The sequence below is a fragment of the Vanellus vanellus genome, assembly GCF_965231255.1.
Source record: "Vanellus vanellus genome assembly, chromosome: 10".
In the NCBI taxonomy this organism is placed as follows: Eukaryota; Metazoa; Chordata; class Aves; order Charadriiformes; family Charadriidae; genus Vanellus; species Vanellus vanellus.
In genome coordinates this window covers 7,576,300-7,588,981 of record NC_138915.1, presented here as the reverse complement: position 1 = coordinate 7,588,981, position 12,682 = coordinate 7,576,300, and the positions used below count along the sequence as shown (strand labels likewise).

The 12,682-nt window shown below is 43.8% G+C and overlaps 2 protein-coding genes across 2 annotated transcripts; one reads left to right on the top strand and one right to left on the bottom strand.

Moving 5' to 3' along the window:
* Positions 1 to 297: 297 nt before the first annotated feature.
* MCTS1 (MCTS1 re-initiation and release factor) lies at positions 298 to 6,803 on the top strand. The gene is made up of 6 exons (XM_082488091.1): positions 298 to 457; positions 1,219 to 1,371; positions 2,067 to 2,164; positions 3,228 to 3,361; positions 4,404 to 4,471; positions 6,579 to 6,803. Exons 1-6 carry the CDS (start codon positions 447 to 449, stop codon positions 6,658 to 6,660), a joined length of 546 nt encoding a protein of 181 aa, XP_082344217.1. The 5' UTR covers positions 298 to 446; the 3' UTR covers positions 6,661 to 6,803.
* A 2,897-nt stretch (positions 6,804 to 9,700) lies between these two features.
* C1GALT1C1 (C1GALT1 specific chaperone 1) lies at positions 9,701 to 11,655 on the bottom strand. The gene is made up of 2 exons (XM_082488373.1): positions 11,636 to 11,655; positions 9,701 to 11,104 (listed from the first exon to the last, which is right to left on the bottom strand). The coding sequence occupies exon 2, from the start codon at positions 11,081 to 11,083 to the stop codon at positions 10,127 to 10,129; it is 957 nt and encodes a 318-aa protein (XP_082344499.1). The 5' UTR covers positions 11,084 to 11,104; positions 11,636 to 11,655; the 3' UTR covers positions 9,701 to 10,126.
* Between the last annotated feature and the right edge of the window lie 1,027 nt (positions 11,656 to 12,682).

The window sequence follows — 12,682 nt, the reverse complement described above, 5'->3', positions numbered from 1 at the left end:
GCTTCACCAGAACCCAGCTCTGCCTCTGGCAGTTGAGACCTTCACTGGAATCCGGGTTTCTCCTGCTCCCTCTCCACCGGTCAGGGCACGTGTGTGCCGGTCAAGACACGTCCGACCGGACGCCACAAGCCACCCCGGAGCCCGACCGCACCGCGACGCCTCCGACCGACAGGCCAGGCCAGGCCGGGCCAGGCCCCGTCCCCGTGCGCATGCGCCGAAGGCACCGCGCTGCCCCCTGGGAATTGTAGTCCCCGCCCCTCCGGGTGAGGCTGCGTGCGTTCCGTTGTTATGGAGCAGCGCGACGGGCCGTAAAGCGCGCGGTGCTTCCGGCTGGCGCGGAGGGGTGGGCCGGCAGCCTCGTGTGAGGGAGCGCGGAGGCTGTGGGTGCCCGCGCCGCCGCCCGCCGGCCCCAGGCACTCGCTCGCCCGGCGCCCACCGCCCCCAGGATGTTCAAGAAGTGAGTGGGGCCGGACCCGCCGCTCCCGCCAGGCCGGGGCTCGGGGGGCGGTGGGAGGGTGGGGGAAGGAGGGCTGGGGCGGGCCCGGCGTCCTCTGTGCCCCGGGGCTCGGCCTTGCCGGGCCGGGCTCAGCGCTGCGCCCGCGGGACCGGCACGGTCAGGCCCTGCTCCGGGGCAGCGTGGGAGCGGCCGGCCCCACTCCTCGCCGGGCCCTGCGGCCTCCTCGGGGCGCAGGGATCGCCCTCAGTTTTGCCGTCGGGGCGCTGGCCTGGGCTCTTCGAGTACTTGCTTGTTAAAAACTTAAAAAGTAAGATGAGTCATTAACTCTTCTGAACTTCGGGGTGGTACGAAATGCAGTTCATATGTCTGTGGTAAAGGTGAAGGACTCTTTTTTTTATAAAGTACATCTGAACAGGGCTATTGGTGTTAGTGTTACCAGCAAAGTGTACTTTATGAGTTGTGTGAAATAATACTGTGTGCTAAGGTCTATCTGTGAGACTGAAAACATGTTTCATGAACGTACACAAAGTTTAGGAACGAAGACAGCCTACTAGTGGGAATCTCCCTGCCTTCCCTGAGCCCATTGTTTCCCAGGGGACAGGTTTAGGCCTCATTAAATCCTAGAGTTGAAATTTAGACAGATGCAGTACTGCTAAGGTGCTATGGAAAACTTATAAACGTTTCTGAAGAATGTTGCTGAGATACGGCATCTTTGGGTTAGCAAATTGTGTGTTTCTGAAATACTTTAACTCACTTGACAGATTTGATGAAAAGGAGAATGTATCAAACTGCATCCAGCTGAAGACTTCAGTTATTAAAGGTATTAAGAATCAGCTGATTGACCAGTTTCCTGTTATTGAACCATGGCTAAACCAAATTATGCCAAAGAAAGACCCAGTCAAAATAGTAAGATGGTAAGTTTCTTTTCTCTTAACCTTTGCTTCTAAGGTGATAAGATTGCTTCCTTTATATGTTTATTTTGTATGGTAGATGAACTGAGTGTTTTTGAAGAGCGTGATGGCCAACCCAGGAAGTTTGCGTGTGCTCATCACACTCTTGAAGGCATGCTGGTAGGATGCTTGAGGAAAGTGAAGATGCTGCCTAGTAGTGAATGTGCAATGTATTCGGGGACTCTCTGTAGGGTTGTTGAAGGGAGGCATTCATCTTTATGGATGTGGAAGTTTGAACTTGTTCGGATAGCTTCCAATAGCAGTTTTTACTATTTTGGGGCTTCCATATATTATCTGGATTATTATATATTTTTTTTTAAATAGAGAGTAGTTTATTTTTGCTGAATCCTTCTTGTCCACTGTTTGTATTACTTTTGAAAATCCCAAAGAAATGCAGTTTGTGAACAGCTGGATGTTTGTCTGTAGTTTATTTATTTATTTATTTATTTTATTTTAAAGGGGAAGGAAGTGTGCAGGAGGCCAGTGTTGAAGAACAAGCCATAAAAAAAAAATATTTGTAGTTTTAAAATTTCTTGCTAATCGACTGTCTTAATTCTCAGATGTCAAGATAGACCAGCCTTTGTGAAATGAAATATTTAATTTAAACTTTAAAATGGTTAAGTAGCTATTGGAACGCATTTTTTTTTTTTATCTTGCAGTCATGAGCATATAGAAATCCTCACTGTGAATGGGGAGTTGCTGTTCTTCAGACAAAGAGAAGGGATTTTTTACCCGACGCTAAGGTTGCTTCACAAATGTAAGTTTCCTGAGGATGGTGGTGGTGGGGAAAAAGGGATGAGCATGAGTTTCCACAGAACTTTGGTAGAACCGAATCATAAAGAATTTACTACTTAGATGCATATATATATATATTCCAGAACAGATCTTAAAGATATACTATACCTTCTCAACTGTAATTTACTGCTTTGCTATTTCAGGTGCCTATATGGATTGCTTCCCCCATAATTATTGCAATGCTATATGTTAAGCAATCTAAGCTTTGATTTCCAAGCATTAAATTGTGCAGAGCTCTGCAAAACATCTTGAGAGAGGTTTTCCTAGGACAGAGATCTAAATTTTGTGTTGTTAGTCCCTATCTTTGTTCTTTCAAGTCTTCCTTTAAACCCTTTTTGCTTCCTTCCAAATACTTGTAGGTTCTTACTAGAAAGCTATTCTTTAATCGTGAGTTTAATGATGTATGCTTGTCTCCTGTAAGAGTTTATGCTGCATGCTTTTTACAGTTTACTCTCTTGCGTTATTTTTCTTGCTGTTCTCACTGTTCTGCTTGATTGTGTTACTCAGTCAAATTTCAGTGTTTGAAATACTTCAAGAAGCTGTGTGCACTTGAAAGATGGCCTGGAGAGATGACAGCCTTCATGAATTTTGTCCATCTTTGCCTTTTTTGTCCTGTTAATGCTAAGCTGTTTCTTTTTCATGTAAGAGGTTATACATGTAACTTGAGGGATTTAAGATGCCGTAGTTTTAAGACCTCTTAGTATGGGGGCATTTGCACGACTGTTTTCACTGGGGGAATTTGTTAAAATTGTTACTCATTATATGGGTGTGAGTATGCAGGAAGCATAGGCCTAGTGTTGGATTACCCTTTGGTTCTCAGATAAAAGATGTGATCTGGGAGAACAGTACTTGCGTCCTTTTGGGACAGTACAGCCCAAGCAGGAACTCCTGTAATTTTTTTTCAAGCTTCCTACACTCGCAGCACGCTATATATCTAAATGCCCCATTTAAACAGACTTGATAATGAGTTACTTATGTTATCATCTTACTGTATTAACTGTAATGCTCTATCTTTCCCCTCCTAGACCCATTTATTCTACCACATCAGCAGGTTGATAAAGGTGCCATTAAATTTGTACTAAGTGGAGCTAATATAATGTGCCCTGGCCTGACGTCTCCTGGAGCAAAACTTTACCCTGCTGCCGTTGATACTGTTGTTGTATCCTTCTTTAACTATGAATTACTGCTTGCTGTGAGATGAGTTAAATTTCTGTTCTTGTATTCTCATCTGGTCATAATCTGAATTACTTTGGATTTTAATGGTATTTCATGGAATAACTAGTAATCTGAAAAGAGCTGCAGAGGTTCAGATGTTATTTGGCGAGGTTAAAATTGTTCTTAATTTCTTTTTCTTACTGTGATATTCCAAACGAAATAACTATTCCTGCTGTGCTGTTGGGTGGGATGCTGTTCCATTAATCTAACTGATAAGTGGAGCTCCTTTGTGATTTTATGCAGAACTGTAAAAATAGATGCAGTGTAATTTGTCCCCTGCCTCCTTAATCAATCTTGTATCTCCTTCAGTTATAGAAGAACTTGCTGCTGTTCCTAGGGAATTTGAAAAGATGTTTAGGATCAGCTTTGCTGTAGTCAGGACTTGCTTTATGTGTCTGATGAAGTTAACATATGTAAAATGAGGAAAGTATGCTAATTCACTCCTCATTATGTTAGTGAGACAGGAACCCTGAGCAAATACAGCATTAATAATACCAAGCTGTGCTGCTTTTGTTGTTAGTTAGATGCTATAGGAAAAGATCAGCAGTTAGCATGACACATTGCTAAGCTTTGAAAAGGACACATCTGATTTCAGTACTCTATTTTTTTAGATTTATGTCTCCATTCTCCTGTACCTTGGAATGTAAAATGGCCCCACAAATGTGCAGTTTTCTTCCAGAAAGGGTGAGGCTATCATCTCTGTGTTGGACACAAAGGAAGAAATGGAGTGTAGTGTTGGGAGATCTTTTTCTGTAATTTCTGTTTGAAATTAATAAATACATACTTTGTTCTACATACTGTGATTCAATTGTTAAATGCAGTGCATTGTTTTGTTTATCATTAAGAGGAAGACCTCTAGAATTACTGAAAGGGTAAAAGTTCAACCTGCGCTTTTGAAACTCTTTGGAAAGTCACTTCCTCATATTGCTGTTACTGTTCTGAAATAGTTTTCAAAAAAAAATGTTTTCCTTAGTGGTAATTTGTAGGCAATAATGGCAGAGGGAAAACAACATGCGTTGTGTGTGGGAGTAATGAAGATGTCAGCTGAGGACATGTAAGTGTTTTTAAAACTGAAATATAACCTGTCCCACGTCATTATTCTTATGTTAGTTTGGAATATAAGCACCACTGTCAAGGTTACTGCATCACTGTTGCAACATATGTCGTTCAAGCACAGAATTTTTTAAGACTTCATCTTCTTGATTAATATCTAGGGAAAGAAGAGGAGGCAGGGAATATCTTCCCTACTTATTTGTTTACCAAATGGAATCAAAATAGTTCTTTTCATGTGAATATGGATTTTAAGATGCACAACGTTAGTACTACTGCTGAATGTTAGTATTTTGTCTTCTCTGATCATACTTTCTCAAAGATCTTGCTGAACAAAGAAACATTTGTACTTACTACGAAGTACAAATACACAAGTACACAAAGAAATAGAGTACTTGCCACCTGGGCTGGGCAAGAGATGTAGTTTGGATTTGAAGCAGCTGAAAAGGTTGAAGTGATTATTTTTGTCTGCAGCGACAGCAGAGACTAAAGTCCTGCTGGTACTTGGGTGACCAGCCGGGCTTTCCTCTGTGGCCTTCTTTTTCTTTACCCCTTGTATCCACATGCAGCATTTCTGCTTGATGTGCTTTACTAGCATAGCTGAGCTTCTTGTGAAGTGTAGAGGTAATGGATGTTAGTTGTTCTTCGTGTTCAGGTAGTGGTAAGTTAAAAGTAGCTAAACCACTTTGTTGTTTTAAGTTCTATAACATCTTGCAGCAGTACGTAAGATGTACTCAGCAGGTTTGGGCTGCATTGGTTTGAGCCCTGTCTAGCACTTTTGTGGGTGAGGAAGCTGATTTTAAGGAAAACAAGTCACTCTTTCTTGTGGGAATAATTCTAAGCAGGATCACCTTCTGTACTGGCTCACTCTGTGGTCCTAAGTTGTAATGGTAGTACAAGAGATAGAGTGGGACTGCAGCACCCTGGATTTGCGTGTGCTACAGCTGTTGAGGAATTATATTCCTCAGGATTCTTTGTTGTGCGTTCAAAAGACTCCAAGAGTAGGTGGAAAAAATAGCTACTTTTGTTCCAGTCCTACATCTGCAGTGACCTGCTGTGATCACTGCAAACCAAGATTATCTGTATTCCTAACTCTAACTTCAAGTTCAGCAGCCTTGCAGCTGAATATCCTGTTTCTGTGAGAAGCAACATGAACTGGAGAGGAAAATGAAATTGTACTGATCTATGCAGCCTATTAGCATGCTTTTTTGTGTGATACTGCTCAAAACAGAAAATTGTGAAACAGTATGGTTTCAGGCACTTGGTGTGATTATGATACACGATGTGTTAATGCAATTAGCATAGGAGTATTTTCCTTCCTGATTACTTTTGGACAAGTTGTATAAGTAATGGAATGCTTAGTATAAATACAGGAAACTCTGTTCTCCAGGGAATGAAACTTGTTCTCAGTCCTAGAATGATGAGATTTGCTTGTTTGTTGTGACAAAACTAGGTTTTCCCATGGAATAATACACTGGAAAAAAGATGAACACAAATCCAACGCAGATGCGCAAAACAACCATTTTTAAAAGATATGACTCAGAAAAATATAGAAGGATAGTATGTCTGTAATGTGCTTCAAGTCCTTGGCACATAATTTTCACATTTGTAAATCTTTATTGAGTTGGTAGATGTCTTGCAACTAGCAGCGAAGCAACTCAGCTGCATTTGAGCGTGTCAGTGGCACACTTGGAACCAGAACTTGTCAAATTCCACATTCCAGCCGTGTTACACCACCTGCTTTGCTAGGAGGGGGAGAGTCGCTTACAACTGCTCTGCTGGTTTGATAGAGAAATGCTAAAGTTAAGAAAAGTAGCAGAAATGTTGTCAGAAGAACTGTCTCCCACGAAGTAGTTAAAAATACTGTGGACTGTTGTTGACAAAATGTGGAAGGCAAATATTGTCATCTTAACATTCAGCAATGTGGGTACATGCAATAACAAATACTGTTTCCTGTCCCCCAGCTCTTGAAGATTATGACTTTGTGGATGATAGCTTCTCCCCTTCCAGTTGATAAATGTTGCAGTTTCTACTTTAAATATTGTATTCTGTACTTATCTAATAATATTTAACCTAGCTAATGCTTCTGTACCCTTTTCCTCCTTCTACAGTGAGAAGGTCAACAAAGGGATTGGTATCGAAAATATCCACTATTTAAATGATGGCCTTTGGCACATGAAGACATACAAGTGAAACAAAAGGAACTGTGTTACTCCAAAGGAATGCACTTAGATTAAATGTGGACTGCTTTGTAATTCCTTGTTTTTAATGTGACTGAATGTACAAATTATTTTGTTCTGTGGCTATGCTAAATAAATCAAGTGAATGCGAAAGTACTGTTAGGCTACAATAGTTTTCTAGATTTCTTTTTTTTACAGTTCTTTTGTTTTGTCTTAAACCCAAGTCTTCAGTGACTGAAGATATCTGATGGAAAGATCCTGCATGGACTGTGAGTAGACTATTTCAAACAAAAAGGAGGAAAAAGCCAAGAAATGTTTACATTTTTATGCTCTTCTAAAAGAGTAATATAAAGTGTATGTGAAATATAATTAATACGGTTTATAAGACCTCTGAAACATTTCAGATTTTTTTCTTCTGATTAACATCTTGTTAGTCTACCTGTTTCTTGAATGTGGACAAATCAGTTTTTTTGACGTTTATTTTTTAACTTAATTTATTAACAGCATTAACTTCAGTATTTTACTTAAGGATTTTTGCTTTTTAATATGCATTTATCTGTATAGGATTTATGAACTTAAACTGATATGTGGACTAGGAATTCTTTTATGCTAGTTCATATCTGAAGAATATATATATATATATATATGTTCAAATTTCTACCTGCCAACACTGTTTGATATTGCTGTCCTTATAGTGGAGTTCATAGTAATGGTGGGCATACTCCAAATGGAGCATGTGCCAACTTGGTGCCTGATGCTCTACTCCCTCTTCGCCTTCTTATTTTAGGAGCAGAAACAAAATCACTGTTTAACAGAGGCATGATAGCAAAACATGGTTATCAGTGTAGCCAGAAGCAACTTCTTCAGGTGGAACTTCAAGAGATCTCTGCTTGTGCACACTGCCACATGTATGTACATCTACAGAACAGGTTAAAGAGCACTATGTATTTCTCTGGATAATCCAACTCTGTTCAGCAACTGCATACCCAAAGCTATGCCTATGGAAAACATTCCTGTGCCATGGAATCATTTAATAAACTAAGGAAACTTTAAGGTCTATCACTCATAACTCTGTCTCTGGAAGCATTTATTAATATTTCAAGTCTCTATGCTAACACTTTATTTTGCCATGGCAGAACATACTTTTGTATGCAACTGCCTTGTCTCGGTGCTGTTCTGCATCCTTGGTTTCCCCACTCTGGGACCTTTACAGAAGATGGTGTTCTGATTCTAAAGTCCAGTTAAGACATGGGAGATGGAATGTGTTACCCAATATAAGCTAATTTTATTTTCTTCCTGTAAAAATGTTTACAAGATTGTGCTTTTGAAAACGACAGGGTAAATCTGAAACTATTTATTAATGTAGGAACACAAAAATTAAGGTGCTTGTACCACTGCTGTAATAGGAAAAAGTTTGGTCAAACCTCAAAGACTCCGCTATAAATGTACTAATTTCTTGTAGTGCTATGGGGAATGAGTTTGTGCTTCGGTAGGTTTTTTTTTTTTCTTTTTTTTTTTTTCTTTTTCATAAAATGAACTAGTCTTGAGTTCTGTGGCTTGCTTTTTCCCCTTCGTCTTATTTCTTCCTGTTGTGTTACAGTACCTCTCAAATCTGATAAATGAGACTTGTTCTGGTTTGAATTTTTAACTCCCATTCTTTTTCCTTGACTTGCCCTATGACTGTGGTTGTTGCAATGGGGTCAGAACTGTCTTTATTTAATATTAGAAACACTACTGAAATAAAAATTTTACTTCCTTTGGCTTCATCAGACTATTCCCAACTGTGCATCTAATGAATCTGTAAAAAGATAAAAGTTAAATCATGCTTAAATTAATTTGTATACTAAGTTAGCAAAAAGTTGTCAAAAATGCCAACTTAAGTTTTATCTAGGTTTTGGCAGCAATCATGTATGTGTTTGTCTTTCTGTCAGCCAAGCTCCAACAGGGAATAGGAGAGTGTGCAAAAGGTGAGACAAGGTGCACCTTCTGAAACAGCTGAGCTGTGGTAGCTTGCCTGGGTCTCTCTGCAGTTGTCTTGCCCTTCTTGTAAAAAAAAAAAAACAACAAAACAAAAAACAAAAACAAAAACAAAAAACCACAAAAAAACCCCAACAAAAAACCAAAACAAAACCCAACCAAAAAACAACAAAACCCCCCTGATACTTAAAACAAAAAAGATGTGGATGTTCTCATGAGCTCTGAAGCAGCTGTTTCACTTCCCTACCTGTTCTCTTGCAGCTCAGGATAGGATGAGATATTACAAATGGTCTGTTAAAGAAAGGTGAGTCTCTCATGGATGTTGTAGTACCAACAAAGCCTGTGGTAGTCCCAGATAGATGTAGTACCTTCCTTAAGTCTTCAAACATCTAGGTTAGGTCAGTGAATTCTAAATGGAGTAAATACTGATGTGCTGTGTGTTCCCACTTTGGTTACTTGTATAAAACTGATTTTAAGAGCACCCAATTGTAAGGAAAACCACCACAAAACAATAAAAAAACCCCTCAACCCCTAACCCCCCCTGCCCCAGTATGGGGAGTTCTGCATATCGCTTTGTTGAGCCTGTAACCTGTTTTACATAATATTCAAAGAAAGGGTGAGAGTGCAAGTACGTGTTGCTCTTCCTGCATCTTGGTGTTAAAAATAACTGTAAATATATCTACACTACACTTGGATCGACAGTTAATCAACTTCTTCCTTGTAAGTACTATTAGCACCAGTTACAGGAATGAAAATAATACAGAACCTTTGTTCTAATATGCTTATATATGAAGGGAATTTTAAATGAGCGATTACGCTTGTGCTAACAGGCTACCTGACCATGTTAATATTTATTCAAATATAGTTCTCTTTCTTTTGTCTGCTTAAAAACAGCAAAGGTCACTTAATACTACTGTGCTGCAACTTCCTACCAGATTTGTCAGTTTGCTTCCTGCTAATTCCTTACTGGGTTAGGAGGCTGTACATGAAGCAATAGGTGCTGCATAAGCAACACAGCTCAATCTATTGTGTAGTCTAGTGTAAAGGAGGAAAATAGCTTAAAGTTAGGCTTTGAGACTGAATCTGTAGTCGGTTTTATTGGTACATCTTAAAAAGATATAAAGACATTCTAGAAATGCCTGGAAGAATTGAAAGAATCAAAATCTTGCAAAAATATATTTGTAACAGTAGGCTAAAGTTCATTTGAATTTTCATTAATAAATATTTACATGTACAAACCCCCCATATAAACTTAGTTTCCTTTTATCATAAACATTAACAACTTCTTTATCATTTCATTCCAGCACGGCCAAAAGCATTTCTGTATAAAAGATTTAGAAAAAAGTTCTCCTTCCACTTTTAAAATTAAGAGCTTTACCAAACCTCAGTGTGCAAAAGAAAAAGTAAGTTGTACACCAGTACCACCAGATACAAAAAAATTGAATCTGTCAGGACAAACACCTGTCATGACTCCGTGGTTCCAGGTCTCCTTTGAAGAGACCTCAGTCATTGTCTGAGCCTACAGGTGGAAGGAAGACAAGTGCATCATTGTAGGTGTGGCCGTAGGGTCTCAGCCTGTAAACACCATACATCATCACGTGCATGTGGTTTGGGGCCAGTCCACTGAACGTGATGGCCATGTCGGAGCAGCAGCCGTCCACCACCTGCTGAGGGTGAGTAGACATTGCTTCCTTAATGAGAGTGCCCACTGATTTAGTGTTAAAGACGTCTTTTCCTTCTGAATCTTCCGCGTTTTCGGCAAACACTCCAGTGTACTTCAGGCAGATTGCTAGCTGTTTATCCTCAGCAAGTTTCCAAATCATACCTCCCTGCTCTGGACACCTGTCAGAGTCTTCAAGAACACGGGAGAGTCGTCTCAGTGATTCAATGCTTAAGACGATTCCTCCCTCACCATCTACATACTCAAGGTCACCAGATTTCACAGTATGGCCTATATAAAAAGGTTGCGAGGGGTCTTTTTTCAGTAAGAAATACTTGAGATTTTCAATAATAGCAAATGTTGTTGGATATGCAAGGAAGAACCAGTTGAATTCATCTTTATAGCGTTCATACGTTATCTTGTAAGCTTTTCTCATCATCGCCCACATATCATTTGTGTTGAGGGCTACAGATTCAAACACTTTGACGTTTTCAGAACTGTAGAATTCCACCTTGTCGCAGTGCTTGCTCCACGTCTCCTTCACTGCAGCCCAGTGCCCCAGATCTTTCGGTTTCACAAGAATGATACAATAAACGCGGATACTTTTACTGAGCTCCATGCGTTCACCTTCTGAAAGGTTTAAGACGTCTTCTTTGTTGGGAGCCTGGATGTGATGGTGCTCGTGGTGATGTGCTTTAGTCCCATGGCCCAGTTTAATATGTCCGAGGAGTGTCACCAACATGCAGAAGGCTCCTCCCAGCACCACACCCTTCACGAAGGAGCTGCTTTCAGAAAGCATTTTCCCTAGAAAGGAGACACCCTGTAAGAATGCACAGGAATAAGCACTGCAGATTCCGTGTAGTTTTAATACATCCTTCAATTTCCAAACCCAGCTGCAGCTCCCTTAACTCACGTAGCGGGACAATGCCGCTGGAAGCGCGGTGGCACAAGGAACGTTCCCAATCTCGGTTCCCGTTACCGCTAACGGTACGACAGGTCCCCGCCGGAGGGCTCCCGTACCCCGGACCTGCTCCGCCGCCGGGACCGCACTGCCCCCGCCCCGCCGCTGCCTTGCGCCGGCCCCGCAGCACCGAGACGCCGCGGTTACCGGCCCGTGCGCCGCGGCCCTTCCCCGGAGGATCCCTCGGGGAGGCAGAGCCCCGGCGGTCCCGCTCCCCGCCGCGCTCCGGGAGCCTGCCCGCGACCCCCGCTAAGGCGGCCCGGCCCGCCCGCCCAGACACCCGGAGCGGCGGGGGAAGCCTTACAACTGCTGGGACCTGTGCCGTGACCCGGGGCACGCTCCCGCCTCCCCCTCCCCCGCGCGGCCGCTCTGACAGGGCCCGCCGCTCACCGCTGCCGCCCGCGCCGGGACCGCCACCCCCCGCCCCGGAAGCGCCCCGCGCAGCCCCTCCGCCCTTTCCTTTCTCCCGCCGGAAGCGCCTTCTAGGCGCCAACCGCTCGCTGGGGCTGAGGCGCCACCTCTCGGTGCGGAAGCCATCTCGCGGTCCCGGTCCCTGTCCGCGGTCCCCATCCCGGTTTCCAGCACAGCGAGCCCGGCTGACCCGCCCTGCCCTCACGGCGTCCTGCCCCCGCCTCCCCTCGCTCCCCTGTCGGCGTCTCCCCGCGCCCTGCCTTCCCGGCGGGGCGGCCCCTCACCGCGGGCGGGAGTCCCCTCAGGGCCGGCGGGGCGGCCCCTCACTGCGGGCGGGAGTCCCCTCAGGGCCGGCGGGGCGGGAGAGCGCGGAGGGTCCCGTCAGGGCCGGGCGAGGACCAGCAGCCTCGGCGCCCTGGCGGTTGGCGGAAGCGGCGCTGTGAGCTGCCGGTTCGTCTTCAGATAACGGGCTTTGTCGGCGGGCAGCTGCCGAGCCGGCGGGTGAGGCGGCGAGGCGGCCCCGCCATCTTGTGGGGAAGGGCCGCTTGCAGCTTCTCTCCGGCGGAGGCCGCGGACCAGTCCGGGGCCGTGGCGGGACCCGCCGAGCCGGAGCTGTGGAGAAAGGGCGCAGACGGCCGCGGTGAGGGAGGCTGTGCCCTGCTGCTGCACTGGGGCAGCCTGGCGGAGGCTGGTTGGCGGCTGGTTTGCCATGTTCGTCTGAACCTCTTTGTGAACGTGTTTACGTGACTAAGCACAAACTCAATGCTTTTAAATTAGAGGGACTCTGTCAGGGAGTGTAGCGATAGGACGAGGGGTAGCAGTTTTAAACTGAAAGAGGATAGATTTAGATTAGATATTAGGAAGAAATTCTTTACTCTCAGGGTGGTGAGGCACTGGAATGGGTTGCCCAGAGAAGCTGTGGAGGCCCCATCCCTGGAGGTGTTTGAGGCCAGGCTGGATGGGGCTTTGAGCAACCTGGTCTAGAGGAAGGTGTCCCTGCCCATGGCAGGGGGTTTGGGACTAGAT